General features: G+C 49.0%; 1 protein-coding gene across 1 annotated transcript in view; it reads left to right on the forward strand.

Moving 5' to 3' along the window:
* TM9SF4 (transmembrane 9 superfamily member 4) overlaps nucleotides 1-26451 on the forward strand; it is a 45149-nt gene extending 18698 nt beyond the window's left edge. Inside the window, exons 5-18 of the mRNA XM_039318894.1 lie at nucleotides 499-628; nucleotides 3554-3677; nucleotides 4911-5029; nucleotides 6739-6850; nucleotides 10105-10175; nucleotides 12243-12375; nucleotides 14288-14369; nucleotides 14463-14538; nucleotides 16268-16351; nucleotides 17690-17865; nucleotides 18863-18926; nucleotides 21014-21133; nucleotides 23006-23095; nucleotides 24406-26451. Of these exons, the coding sequence (XP_039174828.1) occupies nucleotides 499-628; nucleotides 3554-3677; nucleotides 4911-5029; nucleotides 6739-6850; nucleotides 10105-10175; nucleotides 12243-12375; nucleotides 14288-14369; nucleotides 14463-14538; nucleotides 16268-16351; nucleotides 17690-17865; nucleotides 18863-18926; nucleotides 21014-21133; nucleotides 23006-23095; nucleotides 24406-24555 (1531 nt within the window). The 3' untranslated portion in view covers nucleotides 24556-26451. The remainder of the gene's footprint in view (nucleotides 1-498; nucleotides 629-3553; nucleotides 3678-4910; nucleotides 5030-6738; nucleotides 6851-10104; nucleotides 10176-12242; nucleotides 12376-14287; nucleotides 14370-14462; nucleotides 14539-16267; nucleotides 16352-17689; nucleotides 17866-18862; nucleotides 18927-21013; nucleotides 21134-23005; nucleotides 23096-24405) is intronic.
* Nucleotides 26452-26922: the final 471 nt, after the last annotated feature.

Consider the following 26922-nt stretch of genomic DNA (forward strand, 5'->3'; position numbering starts at 1 on the left):
ATGAGCATTGTGGCTGCTTGGGGCCTCCCTCACATGAGCCTTGGGGCCCCACTCACATGAGCTTTGGGGCCCCACTCACATGAGCTTTGGGGCCTCACTCACATGAGCCTTGGAGCCCCATTCACAGCCTTGGAGCCGCACTCACTCACATGAGCCTTGGGGCCTCATTCACATGAGCCTTGGGGCCCCACTCACATGAGCCTTGGGGCCCCACTCACATGAGCTTTGGGGCCTCACTCACATGAGCCTTGGAGCCCCACTCACAGCCTTGGAGCCCCACTCACTCACATGAGCCTTGGGGCCACCGGGTCCTCACACGAGCGCCGCAAGTGCTCTTGGCCCCACTTGCACGAGCAGCGGGTGCTCGTGCGTGCACGCGCCTACCCCTCCCACAAAACCATCCCCTCTTTCTCCCCTCTCCTGGAAAGATTGGGGGGGCTCTGCTTTAGAGTGGAGGGGAGACCGTGGGTCTGACCACCCCAGGATTTGTCCCTGCAGCATTGCCGACAACTTGCCGGTGGCCACGAGGCTGGAATTCTTCTCAAACCGCGAAGAGGAGGAGAAGAACAAAGACCGAGACCTTCAGTTTGAACATGGCTACCGACTTGGGTTCATGGAGAAGAACAGGGTAGGGGGACCAGGGACCATTGTGTGTGTGAGTGTGTGTGTGTGTGTGTGTGTGTGTGTGCGCGCGCGCGTGCACGCTTGAGGGGGCCTTTTGCTCTCTCCCTTCATTCCAGTTACCCTCGACTTAGGATTCCCAAATTCTGGGACCAGAATTTCCGTGGCTAAGCCAGGAGGTAATTCATTGGGCCTTTTTTATTTTTTGACCTGGTTGTTAAGCGAATCACTGCACTTGTTAAGAGAATCCTGCGGTCGTTAAACGAATCTGACTTTTCCCACTGAGTTTGCTTGTCAGAAGCTGGTTAGGAAGGCCGCAAATGGCGATCACACGACCTACAACTGTAGTAAGTACATCCTGGCTGCCAAGTGCCAAAGCTTTGATCACGCGGCCTCGGGGATGTTGTGACGGTCATAAGTGCGAGGACTCGTTGTAAGCAACCTTTTTTTTTCCTTGGGTCCATTGCAACTTGGAACGGTCACTAAAAGAGTTGTAAATCAAGGACTATCTATATTGGGTGGGTTCCAGTCAGTATTTCCCAACGTTGGGCCTTTGAAGATGGGTGGCCTTCAACTCCCAGAATTCCCCAGCCAGCCTAGCTGGCTGAGGAATTCTGGGAGTTGAAGGCCACCCATCTTCATGTGGGCAGCCTTGAGAAACACCCTTTTAACTAGATAGGGCCCTCTCTCTCTCTCTCTCTTGGCCTCTATGATGTTAAAAATAAGGAATTGTGAGTCCTGCTCAAACCCCCAGTAAAAAAAAAACCCAATAAAGATTACAGCAACCTGATGAGTTGTGCTCCAGAAGGGTGTGTCTCCCGGTCACACAACGGATTAGTGTTACCTTTACCGCACGCCGCAGATTGGTGCAAGCCAATGGAAGGTGGGTAATTCTCCCTTGTGGTAAGTGGGAGAATGGGGAAATAACTTTCCTTCAGCCGGTGGAAACAAAGGCGAGGCACATTTATCTCTTTTTCTTCCTGCCATATTTAATTTCTTTTTTTTTCTTTTTAAAGAAACACTTGGCAAATTTCCCTCCCACTGCAGTCAGGAGGAGGGTCCAGTTAACGGCCATGAACGAGCCCCAAATTTATATTGCGGAGTAAAACATTTCTGAAGGGAAGTTGGTCCCATTTTCTGACTTGACTTGTCACATTTGTTAAGTGAATTAATTCGATTCGCTAAGTGAGTCACAGGCAATCTGGCTTCCACCCCCCCCCCATTGAGTTGGCTGGTCAGAAGGTGTTGGAAGGGGGTCCCGTGACCCGCCCCCCCCCCCCCGGGACCCTGCGACCGTCATAAATAGGAGTCAGGGTGAAAATGATCCGAATTTTGATCAGGTGATTGTGGGGATGCTGCAATGGCCGTAAGCCTGAAAAGGGGTCATCCAAAGCACCGTTGTCAGGGACGTAACTTCAAAACGGTCGCTAAATGAACTGTTGTAAGTTGAGGACTGCCTGTGTGATATTCTGTCATTCACAAGTACACTGAGTGGGGTCTGTGCCAGAGACAAATTCCTTGTGTGTCTAACCACACTTGGCCAAATAAAATATAAGTATAATCTGCTATAGCAAAGGACCCCAACCTTTTGGGCACCAGGGACCAGTTCCATGGAGAGAGGTTTTTCCGCAGACCGGAGAGTGTGTGGTTTTGTGTGCTGCCTGCATCCTACAGGTGGAGCTTTGTTTGTTTGTGTGGCCTGGTGGCTGGCATGCTGTGGCCCGGTGCCGGTCCATGGACCAGGGTGTTGGGGACCCCGGGCTATAGAACTCCAGTAGGCGTTTCATGGAATCCTGGCTATCGTGGACCACAGTTTGAAAAACTATCTCAGAGGGGTTTTTCCAGAGACTATCCGGGAAAAACTGCCCCACAGTCTACTCCAAAGTCTAGTCCCCCCCCCCCCAGGGTCTATGATAATTCACCGTAGCCAATCAATTGGAATAGAGCTGGAAGGGACCTTGGAGGTCTTCTAGTCCAGCCCCTTGCTCAGGCAGGAGAACCTATACCATCTAGACAGGTGACTCTCCAGTCTCTTCTTGAAAATCTCCAGTGATGGAACACCCACGATTTCTGGTGGCAAGCTGTTCCACTGGTTAATTGTCCTCACTGTCAGGAAGTGTCTCTTCAATTCCAGGTTGCTTCTCTCCTTGACCAGTTTCCAACTGTTGTTTCTCGTCCTTCCCTCTGGTGAACAAAGTGACCCCCTCTCCCTTGTGGCAGCCTCTCAAATACTGGAATCCTGCTGTAATGTCTCCCCTATTTCTTCTTTTCTTTAGACTAGCCTAGGGGTAGGCAACCTTGGCTCTTTTATGGACTTCAATTCCCAGAATTCCTGAGCCAGCCATGCTGAGGGGAAAGGGAGGGGTTTCCAAGCTGAGCCATGCTGGCTCAGGAATTCTGGGAGTTGAAGTCCACGAGTCATGAGGGAGCCATAGTTCCCCCATGCTGGCTCAGGAATTCTGGGAGTTGAAGTCCACGAGTCATGAGGGGGCCATAGTTCCCCATGCTGGCTCAGGAATTCTGGGAGTTGAAGTCCACGAGTCATGAGGGGGCCATAGTTCCCCCATGCTGGCTCAGGAATTCTGGGAGTTGAAGTCCATGAGTCATAAAAGAGCCAAGGTTGCCTACCCCTGGACTAGCCAAACCCAAGTCCCGCAGCCGTTCTTCGTCTATTTTAGTCTCCAGGCCTTGGATCGTCTTCGTTGCTCTTCTCTGAACTTTTTCCAATAGTCTCAACATCTTTTTTGTAGTATGGTGACCAAAATTGGTTGCAATCTTAAAATATTTGTGTTTTTTTTTTTAAAAAAATTATTTTAAATAATGAAATTGAATGGTTCAATTGTCCCGTGGCGAGTTGCCCGTGGCGAGTTGCGCTCTTCCGCTTCCCCTGTTCCGGGCCTTCTAATGTGTATTTCCCTGTCCTCTGTTCTAGTTCTTCCTGCACAACCATCTTTCCTTCATCCTTTACTACCACCGAGAGGAGGTGGAGGAGAGCCAGGAGCCCACCTATCGGGTGGTTCGCTTCGAGGTCATCCCGCAGAGCATCGCAATGGCAGGTAAGAGGGCCCTGCGGCTCTTCTCGGTTCGGTCTGAGCTGCCCCGGGCTCAGTCGTGGCCAAAATGGTGGAAACCTTTTGGGAAAAGTGTACAGTAGAAATGCCCCCTTGGGTTAAGTTTCCACCCATGTTTCTTCTAATTTCTTTATAACTGTAGCCTCGTTCATTTAATAATTCTATTTTACATCGCTTTCTGGGCGACCGGTCAACTCTTTGCACCATGACTTTAATTTTATTATGTTTTACAAGCTCACTCAATGAAAGAACACAAAAAACCCCAGTGTAAGGACCCACCCCACTTTGCATCTTAAGAAGACAGAACTCTTGGAATAATTCTTCCAACAGGAATCCTTTATTAAGAGAAAATGGTTGCAGGCGTTCTAGACAGGACTTGGGGTTCAAGCTCTCCCATTCGAGGTTTTAAGGGGTTCCCCAGTAGTCCCACCCAATCACCCCCCTCTTCCAGTGACAGTTTCAGGCATCACAATCCCACCCCTTTTTTCCTTTCTTCCGGCTGGATGGAGACTTCAGATAAACTACATGAAAGGTAAATAGCCTCCTTTGTTATGGTAAGGCCTTTTGGTGCTAACCACATTCAATCCCTTTGAAGTTGTACCAAAGGAAGTGAGGGCCATAAAGCCCCTTTGTTCACCCCCTTCTCTTTCTTTATGACAGAATCCAGAGAGGGCAGAAATGGGGTTTTCTATAATTGATAACTGGAGATGAAGTATAATTGGATTCTGACACCCAGCCAACTGGATAGCGATCACATAACTCACTGACAAATGTCCTCCTCTCAGCTTCAATACGTGACATCGATAACCGGATCCTGCTGTGATCTGATTGGCTCATGGCCAAAACAAGATGACACCCGATTGGCTCTCGAAACATTCGTGCTCATTGGCTCCCATCGGAGGAAGGAAAGCTACCTGAGATCAACCTAAGCGAGTTGTGCTTCCTTTTTCTGGTTATTTGGCTATAACTTTTCATAGACTACATTACGGATAATTGAACAAACTATGTTGCATGACATTCTCGATTAAATGATCTTTCCATTGATAATATCATTTGATGGTACTGCTCCCCCCCAAAAAAAGTGGCGTTATTAGCCATCCAACCGCAAAAAATACACTTTTCCCAAAAGGTTTCCACAATTTTGGCCACGACTGTATACAGGGGAAATCTTTGGCCAAAGAAAGATTAGCTGTCCTGACTCTTTTCTTCGATCCGCAGACATGAAGGTGGACGAGAATGGGGTCTGTGTCCTGCCTGAAGCTGGCAGCGCGTCCGCTCAAGAAATCGACCCGAATAAGCCAAATGAGCTTTTTTTCACCTATTCTGTGCACTGGGAGGTGAGTAATGGAGCTGGGCAGGAAAGGGAAGAGATTCTCATCCCGCCTTTATCACGTTAAAATTTAACTCAAGGCAGCAAACCTACCGAATACCCCTTCCCCCTTTTATTTTCGCCACAAGAAGAACCCACCCTGTGAGGTGGGTTGAGCTGAGAGAGAATGACGGGCCCAAAGTCATCCAGCCAGCTTTCTTTCCTAAGGCAGGACTAGAACTCACAGCCACCTGGTGATTGGCCCAAAGTCACCCAGCTGGCCTTCGTGTCTAAGGCGGGACTAGAACTCACTGTCTCCTGGTGATTGGCCCAAAGGCGCCTGGCTGGCCTTCATGGCTAAGGTGGGACTAGAACTCACTGTCTCCTGGTGATTGGCCCAAAGTCACCCAGCCAGCTTTCATGCCTAAAGCGGGACTACAACTCACCGACTCCTGGTGATTGGCCCAAAGTCACCCAGCTGGCCTTCGTGTCTAAGGCGGGACTAGAACTCACTGTCTCCTGGTGATTGGCCCAAAGGCGCCTGGCTGGCCTTCATGGCTAAGGTGGGACTAGAACTCACTGTCTCCTGGTGATTGGCCCAAAGTCACCCAGCCAGCTTTCATGCCTAAAGCGGGACTACAACTCACCGACTCCTGGTGATTGGCCCAAAGTCACCCAACTGGCCTTCATGCCTAAGGCGGGACTACAACTCACCGACTCCTGGTGATTGGCCCAAAGTCACCCAACTGGCCTTCGTGCATAAGGCGGGACTAGAACTCACCGACTCCTGGTGACTGATCCAAAGTCACCCAGCTGGCTTTTATGCCTAAGGCGGGACTAGAACTTACTGTCTCCTGGTGATTGGCCCAAAGTCACCCAGCAGACTTCCCTGCTTAAGGCAGGACTAGCTCACCGACTCCTGGTGATTGGCCCAAAGTCACCCAGCAGACTTTCATGCTTAAGGCGGGACTAGAACTCACCGTCTCCTGGTGACTGATCCAAAGTCACCCAGCTGACTTTCATGCCTAAGGCGGGACTAGAACTCACTGTCTCCTGGTAATTGGCCCAAAGTCACCCAGCTGGCCTTCGTGCCTAAGGTGGGACTAGAACTCACTGACTCCTGGTGATTGGCCCAAAGTCACCCAGCCGGCTTTCGTGCCTAAGGCGGGACTAGAACTCACCGACTCCTGGTGATTGGCCCAAAGTCACCCAGCAGACTTTCATGCTTAAGGCAGGACTAGAACTCACCGTCTCCTGGTGATTGTCTCAAAGTCACCCAACTGGCCTTCGTGCCTAAGGCGGGACTAGAACTCACCGACTCCTGGTGACTGATCCAAAGTCACCCAGCTGACTTTCATGCCTAAGGCGGGACTAGAACTCACCGTCTCCTGGTGATTGGCCCAAAGTCGCCCAGCTGGCCTTCGTGCCTAAGGCGGGACTAGAACTCAGAATCTCCTAGTTTCCAGGCCAGTTCCTTAACCACTACACCAAGCTAGTTCTCAGTTTTCAGTGCTTTCTCAGGATCTCTAAAAATGGCCCTCCGAGCTGGCTCAGGAATTCTGGGAGTTGAAGGAGTCGTAAAACAGCCAAGGTTGCCGACCCCTGGCCTAGGGCTTGGAGGAGGGCCCTTCTTAAAGCAGCCATCCCTGAATCAGGAGTAGCTGCTCGGCCAGCCTTTAGCAGGGCTCCTACAGATCTGTCTCTTCCCTTCCCTCCCCATCCCCTTTTGTTTTCCAGGAGAGTGACATCAAGTGGGCTTCCCGGTGGGACACTTACCTCACCATGAGCGACGTCCAGATCCATTGGTTTTCCATCGTGAACTCCGTGGTGGTGGTCTTCTTCCTTTCAGGTGAGAAGGGAACTGGAAGTGGTGGTGGTCTTCTTCCTTTCAGGTGAGAAGGGAACTGGAAGCACTCGGAACCAGCAGGGGCTAGGGGATTTTGGATGCGGAGACGGCCCTTTAAAACCTCCACGGGACAGAATAGCAGAATAACAAGAGTTGGAAGGGACCTTAGAGGTCTTCTAGTCCAGCCCCCTGCTCAAGCAGGAGACCCTATACCCTCTCGAACAAATGGCTGTCCAGTCTCTTCTTGAAAACCTCCAGTGTTGGAGCACCCACAACTTCTGGAGGCAGGTCGTTCCATTGAAAGAGAAGAAGAAGGGGGGGGGATAAAAGGAGCAGGAGGACCAACAGAATAACAGAGTTGAAAGGGACCTTGAGAGGTCTTCTAGTCCAACCCCCTGCTCAAGCGGGAAATCCATTTCAGACAAATGGCTGTCCAATCTCTTCTTAAAAACTTCCAGTGATGGAGCACCCACAACTTCTGGAGTCGAGATGTTTATGAGATATTTTTAAAAGAGCCAAAAGTAAAATTAAACTGATATAATTCGGAGCAAGAACAATCGCTAATTTTTGAAATAAAAGCCAAGCTCAGAAGCCTCCAGCTTCTGGGAATCTACCAGTTCCTGGCCAGTTCAGCTCTGCGGCCTTTCCCTTCCTCTTCCCACCGTCCTTTCATCTTATTTATTTATTTAATAATAATAATAATAATAAAGTTGGAAGGGACCTTGGAGGTCATCTAGTCCAACCCTCTGCTCAGGCAGGAAACCCTATACCATTTCAGACAAATGGCTGATCAAATTTTGAAAACAATCTGTCTCCTTCACAGAGTGGCTCTGGAAAGCGTGCAAATAAAATGTTAACACGTATATAAAATTTAGAATTCAAAAAAAGGCAAAATTGAATTAAAAAAAACAGACTGAAGGTTAATTTAAAGGCAGAAGGAGGGTTCAGGATTTGGGACTGCAGATCAGTTTACTTTCCTTTTTGTTGCTTTGTCATTATTTATTTGGCTGGGCAGGGCCCATTTTGTAGGCTTTAGCAGGTCTGTTACCTGCCCAAAGCAAACTACCTGAGACAGGATAGGCCAGGGGTAGGCAACCTTGGCTTTTTTATGACTCGTGGACTTCAACTCCCAGAATTCCTGAGCCAGCCACGCTGAGGGGAAAGGGAGAGGTTTCCAAGCTGAGCCAGGCTGGCTCAGGAATTCTGGGAGTTGAAGTCCATGAGTCATGAGGGGGCCATAGTTCCCCCATGCTGGCTCAGGAATTCTGGGAGTTGAAGTCCACGAGTCATAAAAGAGCCAAGGTTGCCTACCTCCTGGGATAGGCCATTGTCTAAGACAGGTATCTCCAATCCTAGCAACTTTTAAGACTTGTGGACTTCAACTCCCAGAATTCCCCAGCCAGCCTTCTCTTAGACCAGGGATCTACAGCTTCGACAGCTTCAAGACTTGTGTACTTCAACTCCTTGTCTGGGGAATTCTGGGAATTGAAGTCCACCTGTCTTAAAGTTGCCAAGGTTGGAGACTGAGAGCATTTGAAAGCCTGGGGAATCTTTGATTAAGCCAAAGAAGGACCCAAACATCGTGCAGTGCAGTGAGGAAACTAGTGGTTTACGTAGGAGTAAATTGTTTCCTCCGCTGTTGGTGAACACCCATGTGCTGAAAAAAAACAGGAAGGTGGGTACCTCAAACAGCAGCCCCTGGGATGCAGGAGGCATCTCTTTGGATGGCAGAGCGTTTTCCTTCCACTCGTAACAGATGAATGCCAATTAATTAATTAATCAATGACTTCATTGATGATATTGCCTCCTGGAGGTGATTAGTGGCTTGAGAGGGGATTCTGTCTGCACCGCCTGGTGTATCGCTTCCTTCCTTAGCCATCTTTGTTAAGCTTTAATGTTTATTGTCTTCATATTTTTTTTTAAATTTTATTTAAATTTTCAATACATATAATACTTTCCATACATTATATATAAAACTAAAAAAAAGAGAAAAATACCTTTAAAATAAGACCTTAGGTGTCGCTCGTCTATCTCCCCCCCCAACTGCGTCCGCCCTCTCAGCCTTCCTTCCTTCCTTCCCTACTTCCTCTCTCCTCTCCTCTCCTCTCTCCCCTCACCCCTTCCTCCCATCCAACTTCCTTCCTTCCCTCCTCCTCCCCTCTTATCCCTCTTCGGATACAGTTCAGGGGAAGCACCCGAGCGGCACCTCCCTCTAAATGACTCCATCTATTTCATACTTTAATATTTCTATATATACTTAATCCCCTCCCCCCCAACACCCCCCCACTTCCCAGAGCAAAATACAGGGTTATTATAAACAAAACAAACACAATCTATAACTTTAAAAAAAAAATTCTATACAATAAACAAATTCATACATTACCCTTAACTCTCTCTAAACTTAAAATAATAATAATAATAATAATAATAACATAAACAAATCTACTATAAATGAAATATTATAAAAATCTATAAATAGTAATTATAACCTCAAGAAAAAATTAATCATAAAATAAATGGAACTTTAAAGTTCCATATTTATTCTGAATATAATCTATCCACCTTCTTATTTTCTTCATATTTTAATGTTTACTGAGAGAATATTTGTAGCTCAGGGTTGAACTGTGGGCTCCTCCTCCTCCACACACTCACCTCCTTTCTAGCACTGATGATGTTATCTAGTTGGGTAATGAAATGTCTGCAAGAAAACCCAGCTCAGAGAGCACCAGGGACCCCACAGTCTTCCTCCTCCTCCTCTCCACACTGACCTCCCTTCTAGCACAGATGATGTTACTTAGTTGGGTAATGAAATGTCTGCAAGAAAACCACCCAGCTCAGAGAGCACCATGATTCTTTCCTCCTCCTCCTCCTCCTCACACACTCACCTCCCTTCTAGCACTGATGATGTTACCTAGTTGGGTCATGAAATGTCTGCAAGGAAACCACCAAGCTCAAAGAGCACCAAGGACTCCACAGTCCTCTTCCTTCTCCTCCTGTGTCACATTTTATTTTTAAAGTTAAGATTAAATGGTTTTATAGTGTTGTTTTTCCTCTTCTGAACTGCGTAGAGCCCCCTGACGGCAAGGTGGGGCGGCATACCCATTTAATGACCTCTCTCCGTTGTGAGCACCGGCAGTGGCGCTTCAGGATGGACTGTGAAGCTGCAGAAGGGCTGCCTCCCCCTCCCCAGGCTCACCCCTCCTGGGGAGTCTCGGAGGGGGCGCAGACCTACTTCTTCCTGGGTTTCTCTTTTGCAGGCATCCTCAGCATGATTATCATCCGGACCCTCCGGAAAGACATCGCCAACTACAACAAGGAAGACGACATTGTACGTCCAGCTGCCTCTCCGGCAGGGATGGGGCTCTCCGTCTCCGGGTTCTGCAGCTCTGGTTTGGGGGGAGACCTGGCAACGGATTGGTGCCTCTCTTGCCGTTGAGAGAAGCTCCTGGAGGCAACAGCTGAAGGGTTTTCCTGCTTCCTGGTTTGGGTTTAGAGCAGTGTTTCTCAGCCTTGGCAACTTTACAAGGTGTGGACTGCTAGCTGGAGAATTCTGGGCATTGAAGTCCACACGTCGTAAAGTCGCCAAGGTTGAGAAACACTGGTTTAGAGCCACCTGCCAGACCTTAAACCTCTAAATCAGGGGTCTTCCCACTTGGCCCTTTGATGACTGGTGGACTTCAACTGGCTGAGGAATTCTGGGAGTTGAAGTCCACCAGTCATCAAAGGGCCAAGTTGGAAGGCCCCTGTTGTAGGCAATAGCGGGCTTTTGCTGGTTTTGTTTATGTGTTTGGAAAAGTCACGGGCAAGGGTCTTCCAACTTGGCCCTTTGATGACTGGTGGACTTCAACTCCCAGAATTCCTCAGCCAGCGTGCCTGGGCTGAGGAATTCTGGGAGTTGAAGTCCACCAGTCATCAAAGGACCGAGTTTGGAGACCCCTGCTATAGAATATGTAAGGCAGGTATGACTATTTTGAGGAAATCTTGAAGGAACATTCTGGAAAAAAAGAGTAGACACAGGCCTAGTTCAGATTTTTGTGGGCTGCTTTGTGGCTCGGCGGCTGGAAGAGAGGTAATTATCACTAAATGTAGAACAAGGGTAAGATTTCTGCTTTTTTTCCCCCCCTCATAAAGAATGTAATACAGGTCTGTAGTCCTAAATCAGCAGTCTTCAAACTTGGCCCTTTCGTGACTGGTGGACTTCAATTCCCAGAATTCCTCAGCCAGCGTGCCTGGGCTGAGGAATTCTGGGAGTTGGTCCACCAGTCATCAAAGGGCCGAGTTTGAAGACCCCTGCTATAGAGTACGTAAGGCAGGTATGAGTATTTTGAGGAAATCTTGAAGGAACATTCTGGAAAAAAAGAGGCCTAGTTCAGATTTTTGTGGGCTGCTTTGTGCTCCAGGGCTGGAAGAGAGGTAATTATCACTAAATGTAGAACAAGGGTAAGATTTCTGCTTTTTTTTTCCCCTCATAAAGAATGTAATACAGATATGTAGTCTTCAAACTTGGCCCTTTCATGACTTTGGACTTCAATTCCCAGAATTCCTTAGCCAGCGTGCTTCAAGTGGCTGAGGTTGAGAAACATGGATCCGAGGGGGGAATTCTGGGAGTTGAAGTCCACCCATCTTAAGGAGGTTTGAGAAACATGGGTCTAGGCGTGCCTGGCTGAGGAATTCTGGGAGTTGAAGTCCACAAATCATCAAAGGGCCAAGTTTGACAACCCCCTGCTATAGAATATATAAGGCAGGTATGAGTATTTTGAGGAAATCTTAAAGGAACATTTTGGAAAAGAAAAGTAGAGAGAGGCCTAGTTCAGATTTTTCTTGGCTGCTTTGTGGCTCCGCGGCTGGAAGAGAGGTAATTATCACTATATGTAGAACAAGGGTAAGATTTCTGCTTTTTTCCCCCTCATAAAGAATGTAATACAGGTATGTAGTCCTAAATTAGCGGTCTTCAAACTTGGCCCTTTCAGGACTTGTGGACTTCAACTCCCAGAATTCCTCAGGCCTTAAGTCACTTTTTTCAGTGCCGTTGTAACTTCAAACAGTGACTAAATGAACTGTTATAAGTCGGGGGACTGTATTTGTTTGTCCATTCATTCATTCATTCATTCATTCATTCATTCATTCATTCCTTTATTAAATTCTACCATTCCCCTGGAGTCAGTTAGAACTGAAGAAGCTTCTCCGGAGGAGAAGCGAAAGGTTTCCAAAAGAAAAGGGAAAAAAAAACAAAGCAAAACCCAAGAAAGTCCAGTTGCCTTTTGGGAACAAAGAACCTCTGGGACAACCATGACCTGGTTGCGTGTCTTTGTGCGGGTACTTGTGTGTGTGGGTAAAAAGGGGAGGTTTGTCGCAGACTGCCGGCTGATCGTGCGGCCCTCTTCGCCCGCTGCAGGAAGACACCATGGAGGAATCCGGGTGGAAGCTGGTGCACGGGGACGTCTTCCGGCCTCCGCAGTATCCCATGATCCTCAGCTCTCTGCTGGGCTCCGGCATCCAGCTCTTCTGCATGATCCTGATTGTGATTTGTGAGTACAGCCCGGCAGGGCTGAGCGTTTTGCCGTGTGGAGAGGCTGGGGGACCACAAAACCCAGACAGGGCTGGGCACTTAGTCCCCCTCCCCACCAGTCTTGTTTCCCAGCCTCTCCCAGTGGCACGAAATGGCAGTTCCCAACTCCTCCGGCCAGGCGGTTACCTGCTGGTTCGGGAGGCCCTGCCTGGTCTCTGTGGCCCCAGGGGACCCCAGGGTGCTTCCAAAACACAAACATGATGCTCCTCTGTGCCCTTCCTCTCTCCTCCTCCTCCTCTACTTATCCTCCTCTCTACTTATCCTCCTTCGCCCCTCTACATCATCCTCTTCTCTATTTATCCTCCTTATCCACCTTCTCTACCTATCCTCTACTTCTCTTCTTCTCTACTTATCCTCCTCCTCTCTTCTTACCATCCTCCTCTCTACTTCTCCTTCTCATCCTCCTCCTCTCTACTTCTCCTCCTCCTCTCTACTTCTCCTCCTTCTCTACTTATTCTCTCTACTTATCCCCCTTCTCCTCTCTACATCATCCTCTTCTCTATTTATCCTCCTTATCCACCTTCTCCTCTCTACTACTTCTCTTCTTCTCTATTTACCCTCCTCCTCCTCTCTACTTATCCTCCTCCTTCTCTACTTATCTTCCTCTCTACATCCTCCTTCTCCTCTCTACATCATCCTCTTCTCTATTTATTCTCCTTATCCACCTTCTGCTCTACTTATCCTCTCTATTTCTACTTCTCTTCTTCTCTACTTATGCTCTTCCTCCTCTCTACTTACCATCCTCCTTCTCATCCTCCTCCTTTCTACTTATCCTCATACTCCTCTACTTATCCTCCTCCTTCTCTACTTATCCTCCTCCTCCTCTCTACATCATCCTCTTTTCTATTTATCCTCCTTATCCACTTTCTCCTCTACTTATCCTCTCTACTTCTACTTCTCTTCTTCTCTACTTATCTTCCTCCTCCTCCTCTCTACTTACCATCCTCCTTCTCATCCTCCTCCTCTCTACTTATCCTCCTTCTCATCCTCCTCCTCTCTACTTATCCTCCTTCTCATCCTCCTCCTCCTCTCTACTTACCATCCTCCTTCTCTACTTATCCTCCTCTCTACTTATTCTCCTTCTCCTTTCTACATCATCCTCTTCTCTATCCTCCTCATCCACTTTCTCCTCTACTTATCCTCTCTACTTTTACTTCTTTTCTTCTCTACTTATCCTCCTCCTCTCTACTTACCATCCTCTCTACTTATCCTCCTCTCTACTTATCCTCCTCCTTCTCATCCTCATCCTCCTTCTCTACTTATCCTCCTCTCTACTTATCCTCCTTCTCCTCTCTACATCATCCTCTTCTCTATTTATCCTCCTTATCCACCTTCTCCTCTACTTATCCTCCTCTTCTTCTCTACTTATCTTCCTCCTTCTCCTCTACTTATCCTCCTACTCCTGTCTACTTATGTTCTTCTTCCTCCTCTCTACTCCTCTTTCTCTTCTCTACACATTCTTCTCTTCCTCCTCCGTTTTCATCTCCCTTCTCATTCTCCCTCCTCTCCCTTCTCTTCCTCGTTACTAATCCAGCCCTTGAGATATTGGAAGACGGCTATCCTATCCCCCCCTCGTCCTTCTCTTCCTTAAATTAGACATCCCCAATTCCAGCAGTCATTCCTTACGTGTTTTAGCCTCCAGTCCCCTGATCATCTGGGTTGCTCTTCTCTGCACTCTTTCTAGACTAGAGTCTCAACATCTCAACATCAATTCAAATGCAGGGTTTGAATTGCAGCTGGTGTGGGGGTGGAGGTGGTGGGGTTGGGAAAAAACCAAGAGAAACGGATCCTGGCCCGCCAGCGGCTTCGTGCGACCCCCGAGGACAGCGGCCTTTTTAAAAAACCCCAACGCTTCCCTCTTGTTTTTCCAGTTGTGGCCATGCTGGGGATGCTGTCTCCCTCCAGCCGAGGGGCTCTGATGACCACCGCCTGCTTCCTCTTCATGTTCATGGGGTGAGTAAGCGCAGTTGCTGCCTGGGCGCCCCTCCTCCCGGGGGTGGGGGGTCCATAAAGGGAGGGGAGTAACCCTGCTCTCTCTTCACACAGGGTCTTCGGGGGCTTCTCGGCTGGCCGTTTGTACCGCACCCTCAAAGGGCATCGGTGGAAAAAAGGCGCCTTCTGCGTGAGTGGAGCTGCTGCCTCTGGGTGGGGAGGGGGAAGGGGTTTTGGGGGGGGGGCTGTCGGTCAGGACTAAAAGGTGGGGCCTAACTGGGGTCAGACAGGGAGAGGAAATCCCTTGGGGCAGTGATTCTCAACCTTTTTAATGCCGCGACCCCCCCCCCAACCGGTCGTAAGTCGAGGACTGCTCAACCGGTCGTAAGTCGAGGACTACTCAACTGGTGGAGCACCATTTGCAGAATGGGGCTTTTGGCGGGCTCAGCAGGGCAGAGACAGCCTGGACAATTCCTATTGGCTTTTGAAAGCCAACAGAATTAAACTCTATTCAAGAGAGTCTCTTCTATTGGCTTTCAAAAGCCAATAGAATAAAAGGGAGGAGCACAGCTAAGGAAAAGGGGGGGGGGAAATGGCGGACTGCGTTGTTTGGCGACCCCCGTGAAAGGGTCGTTTGACCCCAAATGGGGTCCCGATCCACAGGTGGAGAACTACTGCCTTGCAAGCGACGGGAGTTTGAAGATGATTTCAACCCAAACAGAAAACAGGCCCCAGTGGAAAAGAATATTTCCAGCTTGGGTTGAACTGGGTGGTTTTCTTGCAGACGTTTCATGGCCCAACTAGGTAACGTCATCAGGGCTAGTAGGGAGGAGAAGGAGGAGGAGGACTGAAGGTCCTTGGTGCTCTCTGAGCTGGGTGGTTTTCTTATGGACGTTTCATGGCCTAAGTAGGCAACATCATCAGAGCTAGAAGGGAGGAGGGGGGGACTGTGGGGGTCCTTGATGCTCTCTGAGCTTGGTGGTTTTCTTGTAGATGTTTCATGACCCAACTAGGTAATGTTGTCATGGCTAGAGTGGAGTTTGAGGAGAGAAGGAGGAGGAGGAGGACTGAGGGGTCCTTGGTGCTCTCTGAGCTGGATGGTTTTCTTGTGGACGTTTCATGACCCAGCTAGGTAACGGCATCAGGGCTAGTAGGGTGTTACTCATTTAACAACTGCAGTGATTCACTTAATAAATGTGCAGGAAAGATGGTAAACTTTTAAGTGAGACAAACTCACAATTGTCTTGTTTAGCAACAAAACGTCTGGGCTAAATTGTGTGTTGTAAGTCTAGGACAGGGATAAGCAACCTTGGCTCTTTTATGACTGGTGGACTTCAACTCCCAGAATTCCTGAGCCAGCTATGCTGAGGGAAAAGGGAGAGGTTTCCAAGCTGAGACATGCTGGCTCAGGAATTCTGGGAGCTGAAGTCCACGAGTCATCAAAGGGCCAAGTTTGAAGACCCCTGGTTTAAATATTTAAATATTTTTTCCTCACGGTCACATGATCAAAATTCAGGCATTTGGGCAGGGGTAGACGACCTTGGCTCTTTTATGACTGGTGGACTTCAACTCCCAGAATTCCTCAGCCAGCATGGGGGAACTATGGCCCCCTAATGAACTCGTGGACTTCAACTCCCAGAATTCCTGAGCCAGCCTGGCTCAGCTTGGAAACCTCTCCCTTTCCGCTCAGCGTGGCTGACTTGGGAATTCTGGGAGTTGAAGTCCATGAGTCATAAAAGAGCCAAGGTGGCCTACCCCTGGCCTAGGACTACCTGTCCATGCCACATTCTTCATGCTGACTTAAGCATTGCGGGAAGAAGAACCGGAGCCCTTTGGCTGCCGGGCACACAAACAGGGGTGGCACCAGAAGATTTCCGCAGCTGGAGCCCACTAACCTTGGTTTATTCTTCCCCTCGCAGACCGCCATGCTGTATCCCGGGGTCGTCTTTGGCATATGCTTCATCCTGAATTGTTTCATCTGGGGCAAACACTCCTCGGGGGCGGTAGGTCTCTCCTTGCTACCCCCTGTGGCTTACTCCTTTCCGTGATGTGGGTCTGAGAGAGAAACCTCAACGGTGCTTTTCTCAGGATTTTTTCCTTGAAGACGTTTCGCTGCTCATCCCAGAAGCTTCTTCAGTTCTGACTGAACGGTGGGGAAGGGAAGGATTGATGCTCCTCGCAGTCATCTGGTCATTTGTACTCTCTCTAAGAGTCATTGAGGCCACCTGGAGGTTGGCCTGTGTCCTCAGGGTCACCTGAGTGGTGCAAATGGGCGTGGAGCCTTCTTGGAACCGCTGAAAGGACTGTGTTGTAGACCGGAAATAGATGATGTTGTGTCCCTCCCCCTCTGTTGAGAGAGGGCCTTTTAATTTTAATTTAGATCAGGGATCCCCAACACCCCGATACCGGGCCACGGCATGCCAGCAACCGGTCCGCACAAACAAGCAAAGCCCCATCCGTGAGATGCAGGCAGCACACAAAACCACGCAGCCTCCGGTGTGCGGAAAAACCTTTCTCCAAGGAACCGGTGCCTGGTGCCCAAAAGGTTGGGGACCTGTGAGCTGCTAGATGACCTCTTGGGCCCCTCTTTCAAACCAGCGGTCCTCTCTGTCCAAAAGGTGGACTTTGCTGTCTTCAAAAGAGCGGCTTTTGTCTCTTAAATACAGATGGGTGGCCGTATCTGGTCCTGGTGGGTTTGTTCTCCTAGCCCAGGGGTAGGCAACCTGGGCTCTTTTATGACTGGTGGACTTCAACTCCCAGAATTCCTCAGCCAGCATGGGGGAACTATGGCCCCCTCATGACTCATGGACTTCAACTCCCAGAATTGCTCAGCCAGCATGGGGGAACTATGATCCCCTCATGACTGGTGGACTTCAATTCCCAGAATTCCTGAGCCAGCATGGGGGAACTATGGCCCCCTCATGACTCGTGGACTTCAACTCCCAGAATTCCTGAGCCAGCATGGGGAACTATGGCCCCCTCATGACTCGTGGACTTCAACTCCCAGAATTCCTGAGCCAGCATGGGGGAACTATGGCCCCCTCATGACTCGTGGACTTCAACTCCCAGAATTCCTGAGCCAGCATGGGGGAACTATGGCCCCCTCATGACTCGTGGACTTCAACTCCCAGAATTCCTGAGCCAGCATGGGGGAATTATGGCCCCCTCATGACTCGTGGACTTCAACTCCCAGAATTCCTAAGCCAGCGTGGCTCAGCTTGGAAACCTCTCCCTTTCCCCTCAGCGTGGCTGGCTGAGGAATTCTGGGAGTTGAAGTCCACCAGTCATCAAAGGGCCAAGTTTGAAGACCCCTAGTCTGAGGATCCGGCTCTCACTTCCAGGTCCCGTTCCCCACCATGGTGGCGCTGCTCTGCATGTGGTTCGGGATTTCCTTGCCCCTGGTGTACCTGGGCTACTACTTCGGCTTCCGCAAGCAGCCCTACGACAATCCCGTGCGGACCAATCAGATCCCAAGGCAGATCCCGGAGCAGAGGTGGTACATGAACCGGTTTGTGGGGTGAGTTCTTCCGGGCCAATCTGGTCGCAAGTCGGGGATAGGAACTAAAGTAGCTGTCATAACAGAGCCAGCTTGGGATAGTGGTGAAAGGGATTGGCCTAGGGACCAGGAGGCTGTGAGTTCTAGTTCCAGCTTAGGCACAAAAGCTGGCTGGGCCAATCAGCAGAGGACGGTGAGTTCTAGTCCTGCTTTAGGCATGAAAGTCAGCTGGGTGACTCTGGGCCAATCACCAGGAGACGGTGAATTCTAGTCCTGCCTTAGGCATGAAAGCTGGCTGGGTGACTTTGGGCCAATCAGCAGGAGACGGTGAGTTCTAGTCCTGCCTTAGGCATGAAAGCCTCTGGGTGACTTTGGGCCAGTCACCAGGAGACGGTGAGTTCTAGTCCTGCCTTAGCCAGGAAAGCTGGCTGGGTGATTTTGGGCCACTCCCTCTGTCTTGGCCCAGCCCACCTCGCAGGGTTGTCATTGTGGGGAAAACAGGAGGAGGAAGGAGATACGCTTGCCGCCTTGAGTCATAGTTGAAAAGACAGAATCAAAAAAAAAATCTAATAATTACAATAACAATAACGAATCAGCAGAGCAGAAAGTATTACTGACTCTACCTAGCTAGGTGCTGATCCGAGTTCAGAAAAGCCTTGTGTGTGTTTTAAACCGAGGATAATAAAATCAGAGTTTATTTATTTCAGCCAGGGGTCTTCAAACTTGGCCCTTCGATGACTTGTGGACTTCAACTCCCAGAATTCCTCAGCCAGGCACGCGTGCCTGGCTGAGGAATTCTGGGAGTTGAAGTCCACAAGTCATCGAAGGGCCAAGTTTGAAGACCCACCCCCGATTTAAACGGAGGATAATAAGTAGCCGTTTTATTTATTTAAACAGCGATAACAGCCTTTTATTTTATTGGTTTTATTTAAGCAGTTTTGTAACGATCCGTTTGAACAAGATCACAGGCTTCTATCATAACACTTTCTCCTCCCTCCCTCTCTCCCTCCCTTCCTAGGATCCTGATGGCTGGAATTCTGCCTTTTGGAGCCATGTTTATTGAACTTTTCTTCATTTTCAGCGTAAGTCCTGTGTTCCCACCCACCCTCCCTCCGGCCCACAGCCGCTTTTGCGCCTTTCGTGCGAAATATTCCTTGCCCAGACCGAGAACTCACAACCCAGTGTGGTGCTTCCTATCGCACTCTCCACAAGTTGTTCTCTATTCCAGTTAGCGAATCGTTAAATTTCTACGCTGGCCCTCTCGCTGTGAAGAGACTCGGGGCGACTTCCAGCCAGATTTTTTTTTAAATGCAAAACAACGAAGAACAGGCAGTGCTCGTCTTACGACCACGTTGGCGTTGCTAAGCGAGACGTCTGTGAATTAGGCCCCGCTTTACGATCTTCCTTGTCCCCGTTAAACAATTCGTAGCAGTTATTAAACAAGTCACACGGTCGTTAAGCAAATCTGGCTTCCCTCGCTGACTTTGCTGCTCGGACGGTCGCATAAGGGGGATCATGTGACACACACACAGACACACACACACACACACACACATACTGGGGATGCTGCAAACCGTCATAAATACGAGCCGGTTGCCAAGCGGCCGAATTTTGATCACGTGACCACGGGGGGGGGCTGCAACGGTCCTAAGTGAGAAACAGTAGCAAGTCACTTTTTTCAGTGCCGTTGGAATGTTGGGTGGCCGTTCAATGAACCGTCGTAAGTTGAGGACTACCTGTATTCGCATTAAAATTAATAAAATTGGCTTACGACGGGATGATGGTGAGTGGTGTTTAACCCACTGACTCCCTCCAGCGTGGAACTGACCCATCAGGACCCCAGGCTAATCAGGATGAGGGCCTCTGTGGATCTCCCCTCGAGGGGGTAACGTGCTCCAGAGGGCAGGGGCCACGGCAGAAAAGACCCTCCCAAAATTCCTTGGCCAACTGGGTTCTCAGCAAGCTCCATCATCCAGGTCCTGGTTGTTCCAAAGGTGCTTTATTCAAAAGACACCTGGAGTTCCTTGTTTCTTCTCTTTTTTTTTTTCTCTTGGAAGACGTTTCTATCCCCATCTGAGAAGCTTGTTCAGGTTCTGACTGGATGATGGGGAAGGGAAGGATTTATACTCCTTGCAGACAGCTGGTCATTTGCAATCTTTTAGGGGGCCGTTGAAGCCGCCTGGAGGTTCACCTGTGTCCTCAATGGTGCTTTTTCAGGAGACAACTGGACTGTTTTTCTTGGAAGACCTTTCGCTTCTCATCCCAGAAGCTTCATCAGGTTCTGACTGGATGGAGGGGAAGGGAAGGATTTATACTCCTTGCAGACCGCTGGTCCTTTGCCGTCTTTGAGAGAGTCCTTGAGGCCACCTGGAGGCTTACCTGTGTCCTCAGGGTCACCTGAGCGGTGCAAATGGGGGTGGAGCCTTCCTGGAAGCACCGTGTGGTAGACTGGAGCTAGATGATGTTGTGCCCCTCCCCCTCTGTTGAAGGAGGGTGGTTCAATTTTGACCTCTTGGACCCCTGGTTCCAAGAAAGCTCCACCCCCATTTGCAACGCTCGGGTGACCCCGAGGGCACAGATAAACCTCCAGGTGGCCTCAACGACTCTCTTTAAAAAAAAAAAGAAGGCAAAGGACCAGCTGTCTGCAAGGAGTATAAACCCTTCCATTCCCCACCATCCAGAGGAAGCTTCTGGGATGAGGAGTGAAAGGTCTTCAGAGAAAAACAGTCCAGTTGCTTCATGAAAAAGCACCTTTGGGACAAACTGAGGACACAGGTGGCCTCAATGACTCTCTAAAAGGGTGCAAAGGACCAGCTGTCTGCAAGGAGTATAAATCCTTCCCTTCCCCACCATCCAGTCAGAACCTGAAGAAGCTTCTCAGATGGGGATAGAAACATCTTCCAAGAGAAAAAAAAAGGGGAAGAAACAAGGAACTCCAGGTGTCTTTTGAATAAAGCACCTTTGGAACAACCAGGACCTGGATGATGGAGCTTGCTGAGAACCCAGTTGGCCAAAGAATTTTGGGAGGGTCTTTTCTGCTGTGGCCCCTGCCCTCTGGAGCACGTTACCCCCTCGAGGGGAGATCCACAGAGGGGGTGAGATAGTTCCTGAAGAGTTTTAAAAGTCCTAACCAAGATCCTGAGTATCTGCCGGTCTTTCTTCGATCCAGGCCATCTGGGAGAATCAGTTCTACTACCTCTTTGGCTTCTTATTCCTGGTGTTCATCATCCTGGTGGTCTCCTGTTCCCAGATCAGCATCGTCATGGTGTACTTCCAGCTCTGTGCCGAGGTAAGGTGGGGGGGGACGAGGGGGGGCAGGTCGCAGGGTTGGGGAACCGAGGTCTGCCACGGATCCAGAATCCCCGGCCTTTGAGGTGCAAGGAAGGAGTCTGTGTCCTGCAGAGCTAGGTGTAGGGATCGGGACCCAGAGAAGGAAATCGGAGAGAAAGTATTTACCGCTGCAGTGGGAGACCCAGTAGAAGGGAATATTGGTAGCTCGGGTTGAAATGTGGGGTCCGTGGTGCTCTCTGAGCTGGGTGGTTTTCTTGCAGACGTTTCGTGACCCGACTAGGGAACATCATCAGTGCTGGAAGGGAGGAGGAGAAGGAGGAGGAATGACTGTGGGCTCCTTGGTGCTGTCTGAGCTGGGTGGTTTTCTTGCAGACGTTTCATGACCTGACTAGGGAACATCATCAGTGCTAGAAGGGAGGAGGAGGAAGATAATTGTGGGCTCCTTGGTGCTCTCTGAGCTGGGTGGTTTTCTTGCAGACGTTTCATGACCTGACTAGGGAACATCATCAGTGCTAGAAGGGAGGAGGAGGAGGAGGAGGAAGATAATTGTGGGGGGTCCTTGGTGCTCTCTGAGGTTCGGGATGTTGGATAGCGACGTAGTTAGAATGCCGATGTCAACGCTGCAAATATTGTATATTCTTGCTTTTGACAATATGCAGAACTGTCTGGTATTTGTGGGGTTAATACAGAGCAGAAGGGGGGTTGGGGGTAAAGCCCGGGAAAGAAAGAGGAAGAAAACCTATGACCTTCACACTAATTGGATAATGTGATATATGACGGCTAATTTAGGGAGAGAACATGCTGGTAATTTAACTGCTCAGAGGAAGAGAACTTAGATCCTAGCATCCTTCCGTTGTGCCTGTGCTGACATTTCGATTCAATAAAAGACTTTTAGGAAAATAAATGCCTGGAAGTTCTTTGAAATGTTTCATTAGCCGGAACCATAACAGCCACATTGCAGGTTAACTCTGCCGACTGCCAGCAGTTCGATTCTCACCGGCTCAAGGTTGACTCAGCCTTCCTCCATCCTTCCCAGTTCGGTAAAATGAGGACCTAGATGGTTGAGGGCAACATGCCAAGAATGCTGTCCTTGTAAACCACGCTGTAAAGCGCCACGGGGCGATGTATAAGGCTAAATGCTCTTGCGCCTCATTTATAGCAAGAGCCCTTAGACTTATCTACCGCCTCACAGTTCTTTTACAGCAGTGTTTCCCAAACTTGACAATTTTAAGGCATGTGGACTTCAACTCCCAGAATTCCACAGCCAGTGTTGCTGGCTGTGGAATTCTGGGAGTTGAAGTCCTCATGCCTTAAAATTGTCAAGTTTGGGAAACACTGTTTTACAGCCCTCTCTAAGCGGCTTATAGAGTCAGCCTTATTTGCCACCAGCAATCTGGGTCCCCATTTTACTGACCTCGGAAGGATGGAAGGCTGAGTCGATCTTGAGCTGGTCAGGATCGAACTCCCGGCTGTGGGCAGAGTCAACCTGCAATCCTGCCTTCTAACCACAGTGCCACCAGGGCTCCTACGACCTTTCTTTGCCACCATTCTTAAGTGAATCACTGCAGTCGTTAAGCCAATTATGAGATCATTACGTGAATCTGGCTTTGCCTATTGGTTTTGGTTGTTGGAAGCCATCCAAGAAAGTCACAGACGGTGATCACGTGACCCAGGGACACTGCAACCGTCCTAGGTAGATGCCAAGCGCCCGGATTTTGATCATGTGACCCATTATGGCGATGCTGCGATGGTTGTAATGACGAGGACCGGTTGCCGGTCACCTTTTTTCGGTGCCTTTGTAACTTTGAACGGTCACTAAATGACGGTTGTAACTGGAGGTAATCCAAGGTGGGTCTGCTCATTTTGGCAGGATTATCGATGGTGGTGGAGGACCTTCCTGGTCTCCGGAGGATCCGCCTTCTACGTGCTGATCTATGCCGTCTTCTACTTCGTGAATAAGGTACTCCTTTTTATTTTTATTTTATTTATTTTTATGTTATTGTTTTAATTTTATTTTTATTTTATCTATTTTATTTTAGTATTTTAGTTTATTTTATATTATTTTAGTATTTTATTTTATTTTACTATTTCATTTATTATTTTAGTATTTTAATTTATTATTTTCATTTTTATTTTATTTATTTTATTTTAGTATTTTTATTTTTTTATTTTAATATTTTTATTTTAGTATTTTTATTTTTATCTTATTTATTTTATTTTAGTATTTTTATTCTTTTTATTTTAATTTATAATTCTATTTAGTATTTTATTTTATTATTTTTATTTATTTTATTTTATTATTTATTTTAAAATAACTGGTCAGGTGCCTGGTAGGTGTTGCCCATTGAGTGGGCGTGGCTGCGGTGGTAAAGGCAGACTGGGTGGGACTAAAAAGTTCAATCAATCAATTCCAACTTTGCAAGATCTTTTTTTTTTTCCGCGAGAAGTTGAAATTGACTGATTGATTGAACCTTTTTCTTTCTTTTTTGCACACGGCGGCAGAGGCCTAAAGCGAAAAGGTTTTATAAAACCCAGCTGAAGGCCTAGGACTGGGGCGACGGCGCACGTGCCCACAGAGAGGGCTCGGAGTGCCGCCTCTGGCACCCGTGCCATGGGTTTGCCACCACTGACCTAAGCCATGCTGGCTGTTAAGCAGGATACTACACCACTGCCCTCACGATTACCATTGTTTTTGCAGCAGTTATAAACCAAAGGCAATGGTCATAAAGTGAACTCACCATTGTTAAGTGAACCTATTGTTTGGGGACGCAATGCCCACACACGCTCCCACAATTGCCAGCCATTCATGCGGCCTGGTGGCTAATAGGCCACGGCCCAATAGTGGCCACGGCCCACAGGTTGGGGACCCCTATTCTAGTCCAACCCCCTGCTGAAGCAGGAAACCCTATACAATTCTGGACAAATGGCTGTCCAATCTCTTCTTGAAGACCTCCAGTGATGGAGCACCCACAGCTTCTGGAGGCAGGTAGTTCCACTGGTTAATTGTCCCTCACTGTTAGGAAGTTTCTCCTTAGTTCTAGGTTGCTTCTCTCTTTGGTTAGTTCCCACCCGTTGCTTCTTGTCCTGCCTTCAGGCGCTTTGGGGAATAGCTTGACTCCCTCTTCTTTGGGGCAGCCCCTGAGATACTAGAAGGCTGCTATCCTGTCCTCCCTGGTCCTTCCTTGCCTCCCTGAAGGGGACTGTTGGGGTTCAGCTCTCCCCCCTCCCCTTAATTTCCCTCCCCCTAACTCCCTTTTTCTTCTCTTCCAGCTGGACATTGTGGAATTCATCCCCTCCCTGTTGTATTTCGGCTACACTGCCCTCATGGTGCTGTCCTTCTGGCTCCTGACCGGGACCATCGGCTTCTATGCAGCTTACATGTTTGTCCGCAAAATTTACGCCGCGGTGAAAATAGACTGAAGATGCCGGCACGCCCGGACGAACCACCGAGCCACCACCAGGCTTTTGGTTTTCTTTCCTGGGAAGGAAAGCGGGGAACTTTTTTTCCTGTTTCTCCCAAGGACAGGATAAATCCTTTGGGAGCAGGACGCAGGAAACAATAACAATAATAATAATAAAAAAAGTTCAACTCTTGGAATGTAATTTTTGGCACAATATCCGTGGAATCGGGGAGCCTCCTGGAGGGATGGGTGTATGGATTCTTTACCTTTTAATTCTACGCTATTCTGGATCTAAGGGATTTTTAAGGAAAAAACAAAACACGCCAGTCCATCCCTTTGGACGAATATTCCTCTGTCTATTTTTTCGACCAGTCACCCACGATGGCAGCGGTCCCTCCGGAGTTCTCCCGTCGCCGTTTGCCGGGGAGGAGACGGTGGATGCCGCCGTGCCTGGAGGACGCCTAAACACTTGGTTTGCTGACCTTCCTCGGATCAACCGGCTTTCAGCAACTCTCTCAATCCGGAGCTGCGGATGTGCTTCTTTCCGAGCGAGATAAAAAAAGTGCAATTTTTCCAGAAGGGGCGTTCAAACCGTCGTCATCTTCTCACCGTCTCGCTCTCTTTCGTGGCGAAAAATTGGGTAGAGACGGCGACGGCAGCTCGCGTTTTAACAGGAGGAACGATAAAGGACGGCGGGACTGTGGATCCGAACAAGTCAGCAAATTGGAGGACGACGACATGCTGGGGAAAAATTTTGGGACTTTCCCCCCACCCCACCCCACCCCCCACACACAAATCTTCTGGATTATAAGAGACCCTGAGCCAAAAAACCAAAAAAAAACAACAGCGAACAGATCAGCCATTTTTGCCGTGTTCATGTGCCAAGGAATCCATGGCTCAGAAAGAGATTTTAGCAAGGGGGAAGCGAGGGAAGGACTTGGGGCCAGCTCTGCATTGCGGGAATCGCTGCCATCGGTTCCCCAAGTATTTGTACACCCATGCTCCCCTGCCCTGCACCCCACTCTAGTGAGCAGACCTCCGTCCTTCCCCTGTTCAGCTGGGTCCTTAGAAAGCAAGAGATTCGGTCCTGTCTCTTTTATCGGTCGCCGTATTTGGAACATGACCTGGGGAGTTGATTAATTCACAGGACCGCCCATCTTATCCTGATGCTGACTGGTGTGTGTGTGGGGGGGAATCAATTTGGAAAACTGGCTTATGCTGGAGGGGGTTTGCAAAAATCACCCCGAAATCGAATTGCTGGAAAACAAACAAACAACCCCACTAAAGGCGCTCCTTGGGTTTTTCCTTTTATTTTTAATTTCTGTGCCAACAGAAAATGGGTTTTTTTTTTTTTGTTTGTCTGTTTGTTTTTAAGACCGCCGAAGAAAAAAACACAAGTTGCAGTGAGATTTCCCACACACACACACATACACACACACAAAAACCCCCAACCCTAGAGCAGTTCACAGGGTTTTCCTCTGAGGATTTTAAAAAAATAAAAAAAATAATTCCATTCTTTTGGGCCTGATGGTGAAACCGACGTGTGCTTCCCATTTTCGGTGAACGTATCTTAAAAAAGAGGTCAAAATGCATTTCTCACCGGTTATGACCTCTGTTTTAACAGCCCCTTCCCTTCCTCGGCCCTCTCCCCAGCTTTTGCCCTGCCTGGAAGGATGAAGGGTTTCTCTCCCAAGACCCAAAGACTGGCTATCTACTCCTGGCTACCTCCTCGCTTACCACACCGAGGCCCCATCAGCCAGGACCGAGATTGGGCCGAGGGACTCCTTGGGGGGTGAACTTTTGGGTTTGATTTGAGTGGGTCATTCTCCCCTGCCCCACGGGATCTGCTCCAGCCACGCTGTATTTTTACTGTCCTGTTTGAGCCCAAATGTAAATAAATGCTCTGTTGTCCCCATGCGCCTTGTAGGTGTTTTTTTAATATCTGCCACGATTCTTGGTTTTCAAGGTGCAGATCATTTGACAGTGGGGAAGTTACGTCTGGTTGCAGAAGGCAGAAGTAAAATGGGAGGCTTTGCTGAATTGGGTTGTTAACTGCGGTCGTGTCCGACCCATCGCGACCCCATGGACCACGTTCCTCCAGGCCTTCCTGTCCTCTGCTATCTTCTGGAGTCCATTGAAGCTCACGCCTCCTGCTTCAGGGACTCCATCCAGCCACCTCCTTCTCTGTCGTCCCCTTCTTCTCTCGCCCTCCATCTTTCCCAGCATCAGGCTCTTCTCCAGGGAGTCCTTCCTTCTCCTTAGGTGGCCAAAGGACTTGAGTTTCAGCTTCAGGATCTGGCCTTCTAAAGAGCAGTCGGGGTTGATCTCCTCCAGGACTGACCGGTTGGATCGCCTTGCAGTCCAGGGGACTCGCAGGAGTCTTCTC

This window comes from Crotalus tigris, unplaced genomic scaffold (genome assembly GCF_016545835.1).
Source record: "Crotalus tigris isolate CLP2741 ecotype Arizona unplaced genomic scaffold, ASM1654583v1 scf7180000021643.52994198:917841, whole genome shotgun sequence".
Lineage (NCBI taxonomy): Eukaryota > Metazoa > Chordata > Lepidosauria > Squamata > Viperidae > Crotalus > Crotalus tigris.